Genomic DNA, 13,517 nt, shown 5'->3' on the forward strand with positions numbered 1-13,517 from the left:
TGCTATATAAATGCAAATGTTTCTTGCCTTCAAGTGAGTGTGACCTAAGGGGATGTCAACCTCCTTCCGTGGACTCCCCTTCCCACACCTTCTGACAGGACGTGCTTGGCATTCCCTGGATTCGAAATCCAGTAACAAACTCACAACGCGCTACCTCACAGAAGGAAGGATACAACAATGTTCTGGACAGCCGATGACTAACGTTGGCTTGGTCCAAAAATAAATGATCTGAGACGCAAATAACTCGTACCCCAGCAACATCATCTTATCCACCTATGGAAGGTGGGGGAACAGATCACTGCTCACCCCAATGACAGACCCAGCCAATTACCCCCATGCAGGTCAGGTAATGCAGAGAGGCTGACCAAAAGGTGGTCAAGGGCACTGGAGCAACACAAACTTGCAGAGGGTCAATTAAAGGTACGTGGCCTCGCTGGGGGGAGAGATTTGCACCTGTTCACCCATCCAAACAGGCAAATTGAACCTCAGTTTAATCATCCCATCCAAAATACGGCGCCTTTAACAGTGTGGCACTCCCCCCCCCCCGTAATGCACTGGAGTGGGACTTGATCCGAGATCATTGAGATTCAGAGGCAAAGCTGCCACCAACTGGGCTACAGGCGGTACAGCCAAAGATGTACCAAGGTTGTGCGTGCAGGTTGCTTAGCAACCCGGGTAGGAACTCAACACCGCAAAGTAATCACTCTGCCTCCATCCCTGTGCTGCCCAGTTCGTCGGAGGGACTGACCTCTGAACTCTTGTAGTAACGGTCTGGAATTTCATCGTAAGCGATGTCTAGGAAACACACCTCGTGATCCGTGTGGTTCTTGCCCGAGTCAAAAATCTGCAGGGATATAGGAAAGGAATCGAGTTAGTAACTGAGTGCGGGTTCACCTCAACCATAACACCGCATTTCTCAGATGGAAACAGTTGACGATTGGTGCAGCACATCGGTCGCAAGGACTGGTTGTGAAAGACTGGTGATGTGTTGGGTGTTCTGGATCACATACAGGTCACCAACACTTGAAGTAGTGCAACACTATTTTATTAAAAGGTTAACTATTTAAACATACTTGAACTGTGGGTAAATACAAGTAAATAGCTTTAACTAAAGACCTTTGCCTTGTCCTAACCAGTCGATGCACTCAGCACATGGTGAATGTCTGTGCTGCAGGCTGTGAGCTCTGTGCTCCTAGCTAGCTGCTACTCGAATAAGCGGGAACTCTGATGCCCCCTGTCTTTATAGTGCGTGTGCTCTCACTGGTGATTGGCTGCGGTGTTGTGTGTGTTGATTGGTCTTGCTGTGTGTCCATCAGTGTGTGTCTGCACCATGATATACTGGTGTATATTATGACAACTGGTTGACACGAGTTGCCCGTCAGTTTCTCTGTTGCAGTGAATTGTCAACAAGTACATTTTCCACAGCTCTTTATTCTAAATCGTCTACCAGAGATCTACATCAAGTAAAAGAGGTAGGCTGCCTCTGCGCCAGCTCTGGCCAGCCTTTAGCTAATGGAACCACCATGGGAAGTGGGACTGCAAGCGGCCATTTTACCTCCAGGACCTGGTCAATGGCCCAACTGACAGAAAATGGCAGCTGAGTGGTCGCTGGCAAGGCCAACGTTTACTGCCCATCCCTAATTGCCCTCGAACTGAGGGCTAGGCCATATTGGAGGGCAGTTAAGAGTCAGCCACATTGCTGCGGGTCTGGAGTCACGTTCAGGCCAGACTGGTTAAAGATGGCAGATTTCTTTCCCTCAAGGCACGGCAGTGAACCAGCTGGGTTTTTAACAACAGTCGGATGATGGTTTCATGGCCATCGCTTTTAATCCCACAATTTTTATTACATCGCAATTGCACCAGCTGCCGTGATGGGATTCGAACTCGGGTCCCCAGATCTTTACCCTGGGTCTCTGGATTATTAGTGACAATACCAATGTGAAGGGGGGGGGGTAGCCCGAGATAGCTGCTTCCCCTTCCCTCTGGGTCTCTGAATGAAACCCAACATCGGAGCTTTTGGGGTGACCTGCAGGATCTGCTATTTTCCCTGGCACAAGGCAGGGGAAAGATGGAATAGAAGATCCTGGCCTCGGTCTGGCACGTGACTAAATGACAAAGACTTTACCCTCAGTAGCTTAGCAGCACCACAACCTGTCACGTAGCATAAACATGGAAAATATAAATCAAGGCATAATCAATCTTCAAGGAAAAACAAACATGAGAACAAATATGTGTTCCGCTCTGCAGTGCAATGACTGCCGTGCAACATAGTCTTCATGCTGTGATCTACACAGGGACTCACATGATTGTTGCACCCGTTGTTATCTTCGTATTTTGTCTCGATGTAAATGGAGAATTTCGGCAAGAAGGAGCACTGGGGAAAGCGGAGGAGGAACAGTCAAATGATTCAATAAACAACCCGCCTCACATAATACCCCAGAGACTCACTTCAGGGCAGCGCTGAGGGCTGTCTTTCAGTTCAGACAAAGCAGAAGTCCCCGCTCGCCATCTCAAGCGAGTAGAAACAAACCCGCTGCATTATCTTGAAGCCGAGCAGCTCAGTTCTCCCCAGTGTCCTGGCCAATGTTTAAACCACAATCAACATCTGAAAACAAATTATCTGGCCAATTGTCACATTACTGTACACAGATTGGTCGGCACATTTTCCTCTCCGGCACCACTCATTGGCTGCGAGGGACTCTAGATTCAGCAGGCCTCGTCGCACATTGCAAATCAAGGGAGTAATCTGTCAATTCACCTATGTGGTGAACGTATTATGGTAACCATTCACCACTGTACTACACTGTACCACGCTGGTGCCCATGTGGGCTCTACCTATGGACCATTGTACTGTACTACACTGATTGTATCATGTTGGTGCCCTTGTGGGCCCCACCCCTGGCTCCGCCCCCTTGAGGGGAGGTATAAAGAGCAGCTGCCCTGTAGGCGGCTCTCATTGCAGAGCAGTCGAAGGCAGGCACTGTTCTAGTTGATTAAAGCCACTTTTCACTTCAACTCTCTGTCTCGCGTGAATTGGTGGTCGCATCAACTTATTCTGTTTAGTATTGTAAAGGAGGATTCGTCAAGGGCAGCACGGTGGCACAGTGGTTAGTACCGCTGCCTCACAGCTCCAGGGACCTGGCTTCAATTCCAGCCTCGGTTGACTGTCTGTGCGGAGTCTGCACATCCTCCCCGTGCCCGTGTGGGTTTCCTCCGGGTGCTCCAGTTTCCTCCCACAGTCAAAAGATGTGCAGGTTAGGTGGATTGGCCATGCTAAATTGCCTCTTAAGTGTCCAAAAGGTTAGGTGGGGTTACTGGGTTACGGGTGGAGGTGTGGGCTTAAGAAAGGTGCTCTTTCCACGGGTCGGTGCAGACTCGATGGGCCGAATGACCTCCTTCTGCACTTTAAGTTCTAGATTCCATAAGTATGACCTCCTGCTGCAGTCAACAATGGAAGAGATGGGGATGTAATGGAAATGTGACTGAGCTCATAAGCCAGAGGTCCGGGCTCATTCTCTGCATCAATTTACACACAGCAAGATCCCAAAGAGCAAAGGGATAATAACCTGTTAATTTGTTATTGTGATGTGGATTGAGGGATAAATATTGGCCAGGAGATTGCGGATAACTCCACTGGTATTCTTCAAAATGGAGCCCAAGGATCTTTTACGACCTGAGGGGGTCTTAACATCTCATCAAATGACGGCACCTCTGGCAGCACAGAACTCCCTCATTACTGCACTGGAGTGTTAACCTGGATTACTTTCACTCAGGGCCTACAGAGAAACTATGAACACACAACCTTCTGACTCAGAGGCAAAAGTGCTATCAGCGGCTGACATGCTGATATCTGGCCATCATCTTAAAAATGAGAGCTAGTCTCTTTGTGACAGTCACATCATGCTCGTTAAGATAATTGGGCAGTCTCTGGTGGCGAGCTCGGAGGAGGGGAGGGCATTTAATTAGGCAGAAGGGTGGCATACCTAAACTCTGCCGGGTTCCTGCATCCGCCAGACTTAAAATACCGGTGGGAAAGCTAAAGATTGGCCTTCACACCCCGCTGCCAATTGAGGAACTTAAATAATCAGTTGATGATCACTTGAGGGCCTCATCCCACTGCGGAGTGGGCCTGTCACTATGCAGTGTGCACGGCGGATACAACTGTACGGCCAGACTGTCACCTGCAAGTGCAGGAGGCCCTCAATCGAACGGTCTCAGAGGGGACTCGACACTAGACAGGGGCGTGCGGCTTAGAGTCAACCTCCTGCCCTTGCTGCCGACCACTTTTCACCCCTCTCCCTGTGACCCCCCCACCCCCACCATTTCTTGTGACCTTGGTTGCTCTGCGATCCCCGGGGCTCTGGAGCCTGTTGTACCAGCAGAAGCCGCTTCCTTTCCTGTGACGCTACTGAGCGCAAGAGCTGACAAACTCCAATGGGCCAGCAGCTCTCGGTAGGTGAGATTTCCTTCCCGGCATCCTGATCCCATGGGAAGTCCTGCTGCTGGCCTCGTTACTCCCTGATAACAAACATGGTTTGGGTGGCCTTCCCGGAAAGAGGTAGCACCGGTCTCGCGGTGGCTTTCCAGCCATCGGGCGAGACCCCCGACGGAGCAACAAGATTCTGTCGAATATGTCTGGGAAGTTACTGAAAAATGCAATTGGATTTTCCAAAATGACTGCTCCTGAGCATTTCAATGACCTGTCAGCTACATGAAGGTGGAATGTTAAATAGAGTCATTCAGTGAGCTAAACCTGACTGGTATGTTGATGGGATTCCATTCATGCCCCCACCAACCATTGCGTATCAACCTCATCAGCTCCAATTCATTATATAGAGAGCAGGTACCTCGATAGTCATCACATGACCAAAACTAGCTGAAGAGGGAGGAGACACCTTATTACTTGAAAAGAAGATCCAGCGAGGCAATCTGGAGCCAACAGTACAGAGGGATCACACCCAACAAAGACCCTCAAAAAGACAATCATCTCAGGCAACAAAAGGGGCTTTACTTAGATCACCTGCAAAATTATGGGGCACACAGAAAACAGAGTCCCTTTTTGGGTAGCCTGCAGCGTCCAAACCATGCCCCGCTATCAAATGGAACTCTGACGTTTTTTCAGGCCTCAGTCAGGATCACACCGCTGTGACTGCATTTACCTCATTTCCTGCTCTGACAATCTTACCTAATTTCCTGCTCGGACGATCTCGCTCAGCCATTTTAAAATCTGCCCCGATCTCTTCAGCTGCTTAAGGGGTCCTCAAGCCCCCTCACCCCACCTATTGGATCCTAGGCATTGGAAATCTGGCACTGCCAGCCTGGCATTCTGGCAGTGCCCCTGCCAGCTTGGCAGTGCCACCCTGGCACCCGATGCCATGGCGAGGTCGCCCAGGCATGGGCGTTAGTTCCTGGGCCATGGGAGAGTCTGGCACAGACATATTTAAATGAGATTTAGGCTCACTTAAATATGTTAATCATAGATTATCATAGAATTTACAGTGCAGAAGGAGGCCATTCAGCCCATCGAGTCTGCACCAGCTCTTGGAAAGAGCACCCTACCCAAGGTCAACACCTCCACCCTATCCCCATAACCCAGTAACCCCACCCAACACTAAGGGCAATTTTGGACACTAAGGGCAATTTATCATGGCCAATCCACCTAACCTGCACATCTTTGGACTGTGGGAGGAAACCGGAGCACTCGGAGGAAACCCACGCACACACAGGGAGGATGTGCAGACTCCGCACAGACAGTGACCCAAGCCGGAATCAAACCTGGGACCCTGGAGCTGTGAAGCAGTTGTGCTATCCACAATGCTACCGTGCTGCCCTGGATGTTAACCTGGATCTCACCCAGCGAGAGTGAGATCCAGATCGTGACGTCTCGCGAGACCTTGTCCGAGCGTTGCAACTCTCACGGGTACGGCCTCGATGCGTCACTGAGTCAGGCGCGACGAGGCCATTAGATCTCGCCCTACATTTCTCTTCAACAGAAGCTCCGCCAGAACCATGTTGGAAAAGCCTAGAAACTTCCAACGTCTTCTAAGAGCCAAGAAAGAAAATCCTCCAAGCCTGTAATGCTTTTGACCTTAAAGAACCGGTCAAGAACATGTATCTTGTTACTCTACTAAAAATCTATGTGCATGCTTCATCTGCTGAACTCATCTTTGCGTGTGTGTGTGTTGTTGTCTTTTGTTTCCCCCATGCTCCCACAGTGCCACCAACAATCCCACCCACCCCCTTTCTCTTACTGCCCCCTTGCCAAAGTGTCCCCATTATGTTCTTTTCAAAGGTTTGTCGCCCTGCTATCGAGATCATTGATAGCTTTTGATAGCTAAGGGCATCAAGGGATATGGAACCGAGTTGGGATCCTACTGAATGGTGAAACGGTCCAGCTGCCTGGCCTGTGCCATTTTCCGGTGCTACAGAGCAGTGAATGGGAGAGGTTCGTTCTTGCCATACTTTCCAGCTAAGGTCACACTCACACGGGCGAAGACAAAATCCACTTCTAATTATTTTGCTGACGAAAAGAGTGTCACGTCAGACAGTGATGGGTAGCAAGATTCCCCCAATCCAATCGTATGATTTGACAGACAGTAACAGAGATTTATCTGACTATAATATACAGCATCCATGATATTCCCCTGTAAATGCATCAGCCATCTAAACAACTGACAACTGCAGCATTCAACACAGAACCATGCTGACAGGTTTGCAATTCTGCCGCCTGACAGAGCATTATTTTTCGAACAGCCGTGTTGCAGGGAAAGTGGGGATAAAAAAGGACAATCAGCAGAGACTGCCAACAGGGAGGGGAGAGGGACAAGCAGCGCAAATAATTCCACCTCCCGAGCACAAGACTGATACCACTGACACAGGTATTCACTAAATTATTGGGACTGGAGATAGACTTCTTGGTTTCCAAATGACTCTGCAAAGCTTAACAAAAGGAAGGCTTTCTAATTATAGCACCGACAGGATTCAGGAACCAGGACTGCGCCTTTCAATCAGAGGTTCACCATGGCAACCAAAATGCGTCATTTGTGGATAGCCTGTATCACTGCCAAAACCACCATGTCTCACAAAGCGGCTTGTCCCATCGCCCGCCATCTGCGAATTGTGCCAGTCAGTCACGATTTCCGGAATCTTTACAAATTGGAACATTACTTGGTGACGCTGCACTGGGGGAGACACAAGGCGGTTGTGGTTGGTGGGATGCTGATGCTACTTTGAAACTAGCTAAAGTAAATGCAGATCTAACTACATCTTCTTCACAAATGGCAAGGGTCATCAATGTGCCCCATTTCCTCTCCTTTCTTTTAACATGGGCGGGATTCTCCGGTGCACCAGCCGCGTGTTCCTCAGCAGCGCTGTTCGCTGGTGGCGGGATACTCTCTTCCCACTGTTTGTGAATGGGAGGCCCCATCGAAGCCACCCCACACTGCCGGGAAACTCACGGGCGGGAGTACCCTGTCAGCGGGTAAAGAGAATCCCAACAGTCGTAGGATTCCAGTCCTTCTCTCCCAACTGGATTACCGTGCGGGGGAATTACAATTCCCTGTCTGGTCCCAACATCTCGGAACGTTGTGGAATGACACTCCCACAGATTTTCCCTACTCATATTGGGAAACCACCAAAGACCCTGCATCAACGCACAGCTGAGATTGCAGGTTCACTGTGTGATGGATGGCTTGCGCCAATTGACCTCCCAAGATGGCTGCAGCCATAATGCGAAGTACCACAGCAGTGGTAGTGAGAAGGTTGCATCGTCTTTGCAGCAAAGTGTCATGTGCTCCTCGGGTTGCCAACTTTGGTTGGACACATTGAGGAAGGCTTGATCACCTGACTTCCTGATTCCAAATGGCCCAAAGCCAGACCGCTGCCTGACCTGTCCATCCTTGAGATACTCTACCTCCCCCTTCAGTCAGAGAGCAGGCTCTTAGCTACACTATTGAGAAGATTCTTGACCGTCAAACAGCTGTTTCTCGGATCTCCAATATCGCTATAACTCTGTGGATGGGTCATATGGACTCGAAGCGTAGAGCACAATCTCCCGGCCACACTGCGCCCGAAAAGCAGCGCCACTCCTTACCCTATTTCCTCTATTTCGATTACAGAATTATTCTGTTGCAGGAAGAAGCTTTTTGCATTAATTTGTTTCAAGAAAAAAATGCGAGTTTTAACGTTGGAGAAAGAGGTTTAAAAAGAGTTGGTAATGGAGAGTTCGCCAGGCACGATCTCGCAGCTGCCAGACTTGTACCGTAGAAGAACATTTACCTTTTGAGCTTTGGTGAATATAGAGAAAGGTGAAGTGGCATTCACTTTCATTCTCCTACCATTCAATTCTTTTGATCCTAGATTGAACCATTCAGTGTAAAGCACTCAATGACAGCTGGCGATGTTTGTCTACATTCGCCTCGATGGCCTGAAAGGGCAACCAGCAATTCGTCACTGCCCATGTGACTTCCATTACGTACTTACTATGGATTGATTCAATTCGGTATCTGTGGTGTATCCATAAATCCAAACTGTCTTCTGATTCCAATTTGACCCAAATTAATAGCCCTGATGAATGGAGGAGATATCTCCAGGCCGGGCAGGGACACAATTAATTTAAGCCTTTCCTTGCTCTAGTATACTCGGTTCTAACTGATTGTTTAAACTTCATTATAATCCCTACAGTGAAGAAGTAGGCCATTCAGCCCATCGAGTCAGCGCTAACCCTACCTCGGCCCACACTCACACCCCTTTCCCGTAACCCCACCTAACCTTTTGGACACTAAGGGGCAATTTAGTGTGGTAAATCCACCTAACCTGCGCATCTTTGGGCTGTGGGAGGAAACCGGAGCACCCGGAGGAAACCCACGCAGACATTGGGTGACCGTGCAGAGTCCACACAGTCACCCAAGGTCGGGACTTTTGTTTGGCTTCGGCAAGGAATGCCCGGCCGAATCCGCACTTACCTCATTTGCTGCAGTGAGAAGCTCAGCTCGTCAATGCAGGAAGTTTGGGGCGCCATTTTTAAATGCCCTCCCATTCTCTAGAGCCCCTCAGCCACCCCACCGCAGCCTCCAGACAATCCCAACTTAGCTTTTAGGCAGGCCTCGAGTCCCCCCTCACCCCACCTCTTAAGGGCAGGGCTGGGCACCCCAATCCGATCCATGGCATGGGCAACCTGGGACCTGGGTACCTTGTCATTGCCAGCCTGGCATCCTTGCAGTGGTCCTGCTAGCACCATCTGGGTGCCTGGGTGACACAAGTGCCAGTGTACCCGTCTGCCCAGTGCCCGACCATCGGGAGCCCCCTATGGCCTGTGAGACCCCCTAGGTGCCGTTACGCCTGGTCTGCGTTTGTTTGTTTTTTAAATTTAGAGTACCCAATTCATTTTCCAATTAAGGGGCAATTTAGCGTGTTCAATCCGCCTACCCTGCACATCTTTGGGTTGTGGGGGCGAAACCCACGCAAACACGGGGAGAATGTGCAAACTCCACACGGACAGTGACCCAGAGCCGGGATCGAACCTGGGACCTCGGCGCCGTGAGACTGCAGTACTACCACTGCGCCACCATGCTGCCCTGGGGGTCCACGTTTGTTTGGACCAGTGCTAAACAGCGCCATGGCGAGGTATCCCAGATGCAGACATTCGTTTCCAGGCCGCAGGAGAATCAGGCACCAACATATTTAAATAAACCAAATGGCTCATTTAAATATGTTAATCTGAGATCGTGATATCTTGCGGCACGGTGGCACATTGGTTAGCGCCAAGGTCCCAGGTTCAATTCCGGCTTGGGTCACTGTCTGTGCGGAGTCTGCACGTTCTCCTCGTGTCTGCGTGGGTTTCCTCCGGGTGCTCCAGTTTCTTCCCACAGTCCAAAGATGTGCAGGTTAGTGGATTGGCCATGATAAATTGCCCCTTGTCCAAAGGTCAGGTTGGGTTACAGAGATGAGTGGAGGCGTGGGCTTAAGTAGGGTGCGCTTTCCAAGGGCTGGTGCGTCAGATGCGCGAGGCCGTTCGATCGCGCCCAATGTGCATCGTGGATACCTTGTGATAACGTCCAGGCAGCATTCACAGGTAGCTGCTAAATAATGAAGCTTGTCGCTTCACACTTCATTAACTGTTGCTCACCAAGGCTATTTTCACACCAAACACGTTAGCATCTGTTGGGAAGGCGACAAACCTAGTTTTTTGGATGTTAATGATGAGTTTATGAGTGGATTTGACACAAAATACCTTTCAACGCAGATGCTACTACTTAAATTACTGTCAAGGCATTATAACTAAAGCAAAATAATCTGCAAAATACTGTGGGCGCTGGAAATCGGAAACAAAAGCAGAAAGTGCTGGAAAAACTCAGCAGGTCTGGCAACACCTGTGGAGAGAGAAACAGAGTTAACGTTTCGAGTTTGTGTGGCTCGCCACAGGCGCTGCCTGACCTGCTGAGTTTTTCCAGCACTTTCTGTTTTTGTTGCAAAATAAGCTGGGCTGTTGAAGCTCGATACCCCTCCGTGTACATATTAAACTGGAGGGCCATTGTGAGTTGTGACTTGGGGAGCAAGTCTCTTTTGGTACAAGCGACACAGTTGACATCGGCTGTAAATACAGGGTTGTCATTTCTGCATGAGCTTGCTCGGAGAAATATCTTTCCTTTTGATGGACAAAGAGCAATTATCAGAGCAACTACCCACTTCTCCTAAAAATATACCCGGAGACAATGAACACAAGCTCAATTGCTCTTTACATGTCAAAGAATCTCTTTGGTGGAGGGTACGAACTCAGCAAGGTAAGGTTTATTATTACTAGAGATTCAAGCAGTTTTTGTTCAACGTCTGTGACAATCACTCCTGCATTGGCTGGAGGATTGATTGATCCAGGGATAAAGTTATTTTGCTCAATCCGGAGAACAGACCTCGCCCCAAAAAGGCATCGTTTACACGTTTAAAGCTCAGCTAACAATGATGGCATCCATCTTTTCCTCATTAATTGTCAAGTTTGTGCCAATGCAGGCGGCACCGCGGCGCAGTGGTTAGCACTGCCGCCTCACGCCGCTGAGGACCCGGGTTCGATCCTGGCCCCAGGTCACTGTCCGTGTGGAGTTTGCACCCCCCCCCCCCCGTGTTTGTGTGGGTCACACCCCCAGAAAGATGTGCAGGGTGGGTGGATTGGCCACGCTAAATTGCCCAATATTTGGAAGAGAATAAATTGGGTACTTTAAATTTATGTTTGATAAAGTTTGTGCCAACGAGAACTGAACTAAGTCTACTGAATAGAGGGAGCCAGCGGAAATCAATTTACTTACTGAAGACAGAAATGGGGTGCTGGATTCTCTGGCCCGCCAGCCACGGTTTCCTCGACAGGGCACGCTCACCGGCAGCGAGATTCTCCGTTCCCGCAACTTGCCAATGGGATTTCCCATTGGGGTCACCCCGCGCTGCCAGGAAACCCACGGGCGTTGGTGCGTTACTGCTGGCGCAACGGAGAATCCCGCCTGGGATATTTTTATTCCATCAATATTAGTTGGATTCAAACATAATCTTTACCTTTATTCGTGCCACAAGTAGGCTTACATTAACACTGCAATGAAGTTACTGTGAAAAGCCCCTAGCCGCTACATTCCGGCGCCTGTTCGGGTACACGGAGGGAGAATTCAGAATGTCCAATTCACCTAACAAGCACGTCTTTCGGGACTTGTGGGAGGAAACCGGAGCGCCCGGAGGAAACCCACGGGGAGAACTTGCAGACTCCGCACAGACAGTGACCCAAGCTGGGAATCGAACATGGGACCCTGGCGTTCTGAAGCAACAGTAGCTGGCCACATAACTCAGTATTGTCAGTACGACTACTTAATGATGAATCACGTTAAAGCCAGAACACTTTAATAATGTGTAATATATTTCTTGTTTGACATTAGTAGGAATGCCGGAACAGAAAGAGGCCATTCATTCGGACCCTCCATCCTACCCTGTCGCTCAATTTCCTGTACTTTCATTTCACTTACCCACCTTGGATCCACATCTTTAACTTAATACCCTTGACAAACAAAAATCTATTAATCTCAGCTTTGCAATTTTCAATTGACCTGGCATTTTTGATTTCCAGCACACTTTTTGTGAAGACGTGCTTCCTGATAGCACCTCTGAATAACCTAGCTTTGCTACCAGAGGAAATAGTTTCTCCCGAACTACCCTGTCAAGTCCTTTAAACATGTTATTCTAGCAGGGCCTCTGGTTGCAATGGTGGGGGAGAGTACCGCGCAGGGGAGCTGGTTGTTCCCTTGCTGAAGGGAGCAATGTCTTTAGCAAGCTGAGGGGCAAGAGCAGGAGAGGGGCAAAGCAGCAAGGGTCCAGGAGCTGTGAGTGGCAGTCTGGAAGAAGCCAGGGCCATGAATAGGCCAGCTCGACGCCCCTGACGACAGCTCAGGAAGGAGAATTGGGGGGCTAGTTAGGGCGACTGGCAGCACTCCTAAGTCTGGGAAACCTCATGGAGCGAGGAGAGAGGGACTGCAGCCAGGAGCTGGAGCAGCAGTGCAAGACCGTTAAGCCACGGTGCTGAGGTGCCGAGGCTACGGATAGGGCAGAGATCTGGAACACTGGTCTTCATAATTCACGTTAAATAGTTTGTTCCTTGTAGTTAAGGGCGGAATTCCCCGGCCGTCGTGACTCTCTGGTGCCACCGATACCGCACCACTGTCGGTGTGTTTCCCAGAGGCGTGGTTACAACGGGAAATCTCACTGGCAAACGGCGGGAGTAGTGGACCCTGCCGCCAGCGAACAGCACGCCAAACTCTGCGTCCTCGCTAGCAGCGGTCGTGGGGCAGACTCACGACGGGGATTCCAGGCCAAGCTGGTCCTTGAGCGTTTACACAGCTTCGATGTTGCTGGAAAGAGGAACCTTGGGCGGAATTCTCTGGCCGCCCCTCCAGGTCAGAGAATCGGCGCCGTGTGAATCGCACCCCGCCGCCCCGATGCAATTCTCCGCAATGCGGAGAACCGGCGCCATCGGCGACAGGGTGGTAGGCGCAGCGCCGGTCGGGGTATGCGGCGACTCTCCGGCCCGGGACGGGCCCGCGCACCGATTCTCCGGCCCGGACGGGTCGAGTGGCCGTCAATAAAAAGCCGAGTCCCGCCAGCGCCGGTTTAACATGCTCTGGGCCGGCGGGGTTGATGGGTCCGGGTGCGGCCTGTGGGGGGGGTGGGGGGGGGACCGACCCCGGGAGGGGGCTCCATAGTGGCCTGGCCCGCGATCTGGGCCCACCAATCGGCGAGCCGCCTCTCTGCCCCCCGGCCTCCTTTCCTCTGCGCCGGCTCCTGTAGCCCTGCGCCATTTGGCGTTGGGGCCGCCGCGGGGAAGAAGGCCACTGTGCATGCGCTAGTTGGCGCCGGACCCCACAGCGTGGGTTCACGCCAGGATCGGCAGCTGGGGCGGCGGAGGCTGCTCCAGCAGCGTCCTAGCCCCCTGTGGGCCGCAGAATGCGGTCTGGAACGGGCGGCGACGCCGGAGTAAAACACTCCCGTTTTTA

The 13,517-nt window shown here is 50.8% G+C and overlaps 1 protein-coding gene across 1 annotated transcript in view; it reads right to left on the reverse strand.

Annotated features, from left to right (window-relative positions):
* LOC140394421 (cytoplasmic phosphatidylinositol transfer protein 1-like) overlaps positions 1 to 13,517 on the reverse strand; it is a 217,955-nt gene that overhangs the window by 52,828 nt on the left and 151,610 nt on the right. Inside the window, exons 6-7 of the mRNA XM_072481680.1 lie at positions 2,303 to 2,374; positions 749 to 844 (exon numbers count right to left, since the gene is read on the reverse strand). Of these exons, the coding sequence (XP_072337781.1) occupies positions 749 to 844; positions 2,303 to 2,374 (168 nt within the window). The remainder of the gene's footprint in view (positions 1 to 748; positions 845 to 2,302; positions 2,375 to 13,517) is intronic.

The sequence above is a fragment of the Scyliorhinus torazame genome, chromosome 17 (genome assembly GCF_047496885.1).
Source record: "Scyliorhinus torazame isolate Kashiwa2021f chromosome 17, sScyTor2.1, whole genome shotgun sequence".
Classification (NCBI taxonomy): domain Eukaryota; kingdom Metazoa; phylum Chordata; class Chondrichthyes; order Carcharhiniformes; family Scyliorhinidae; genus Scyliorhinus; species Scyliorhinus torazame.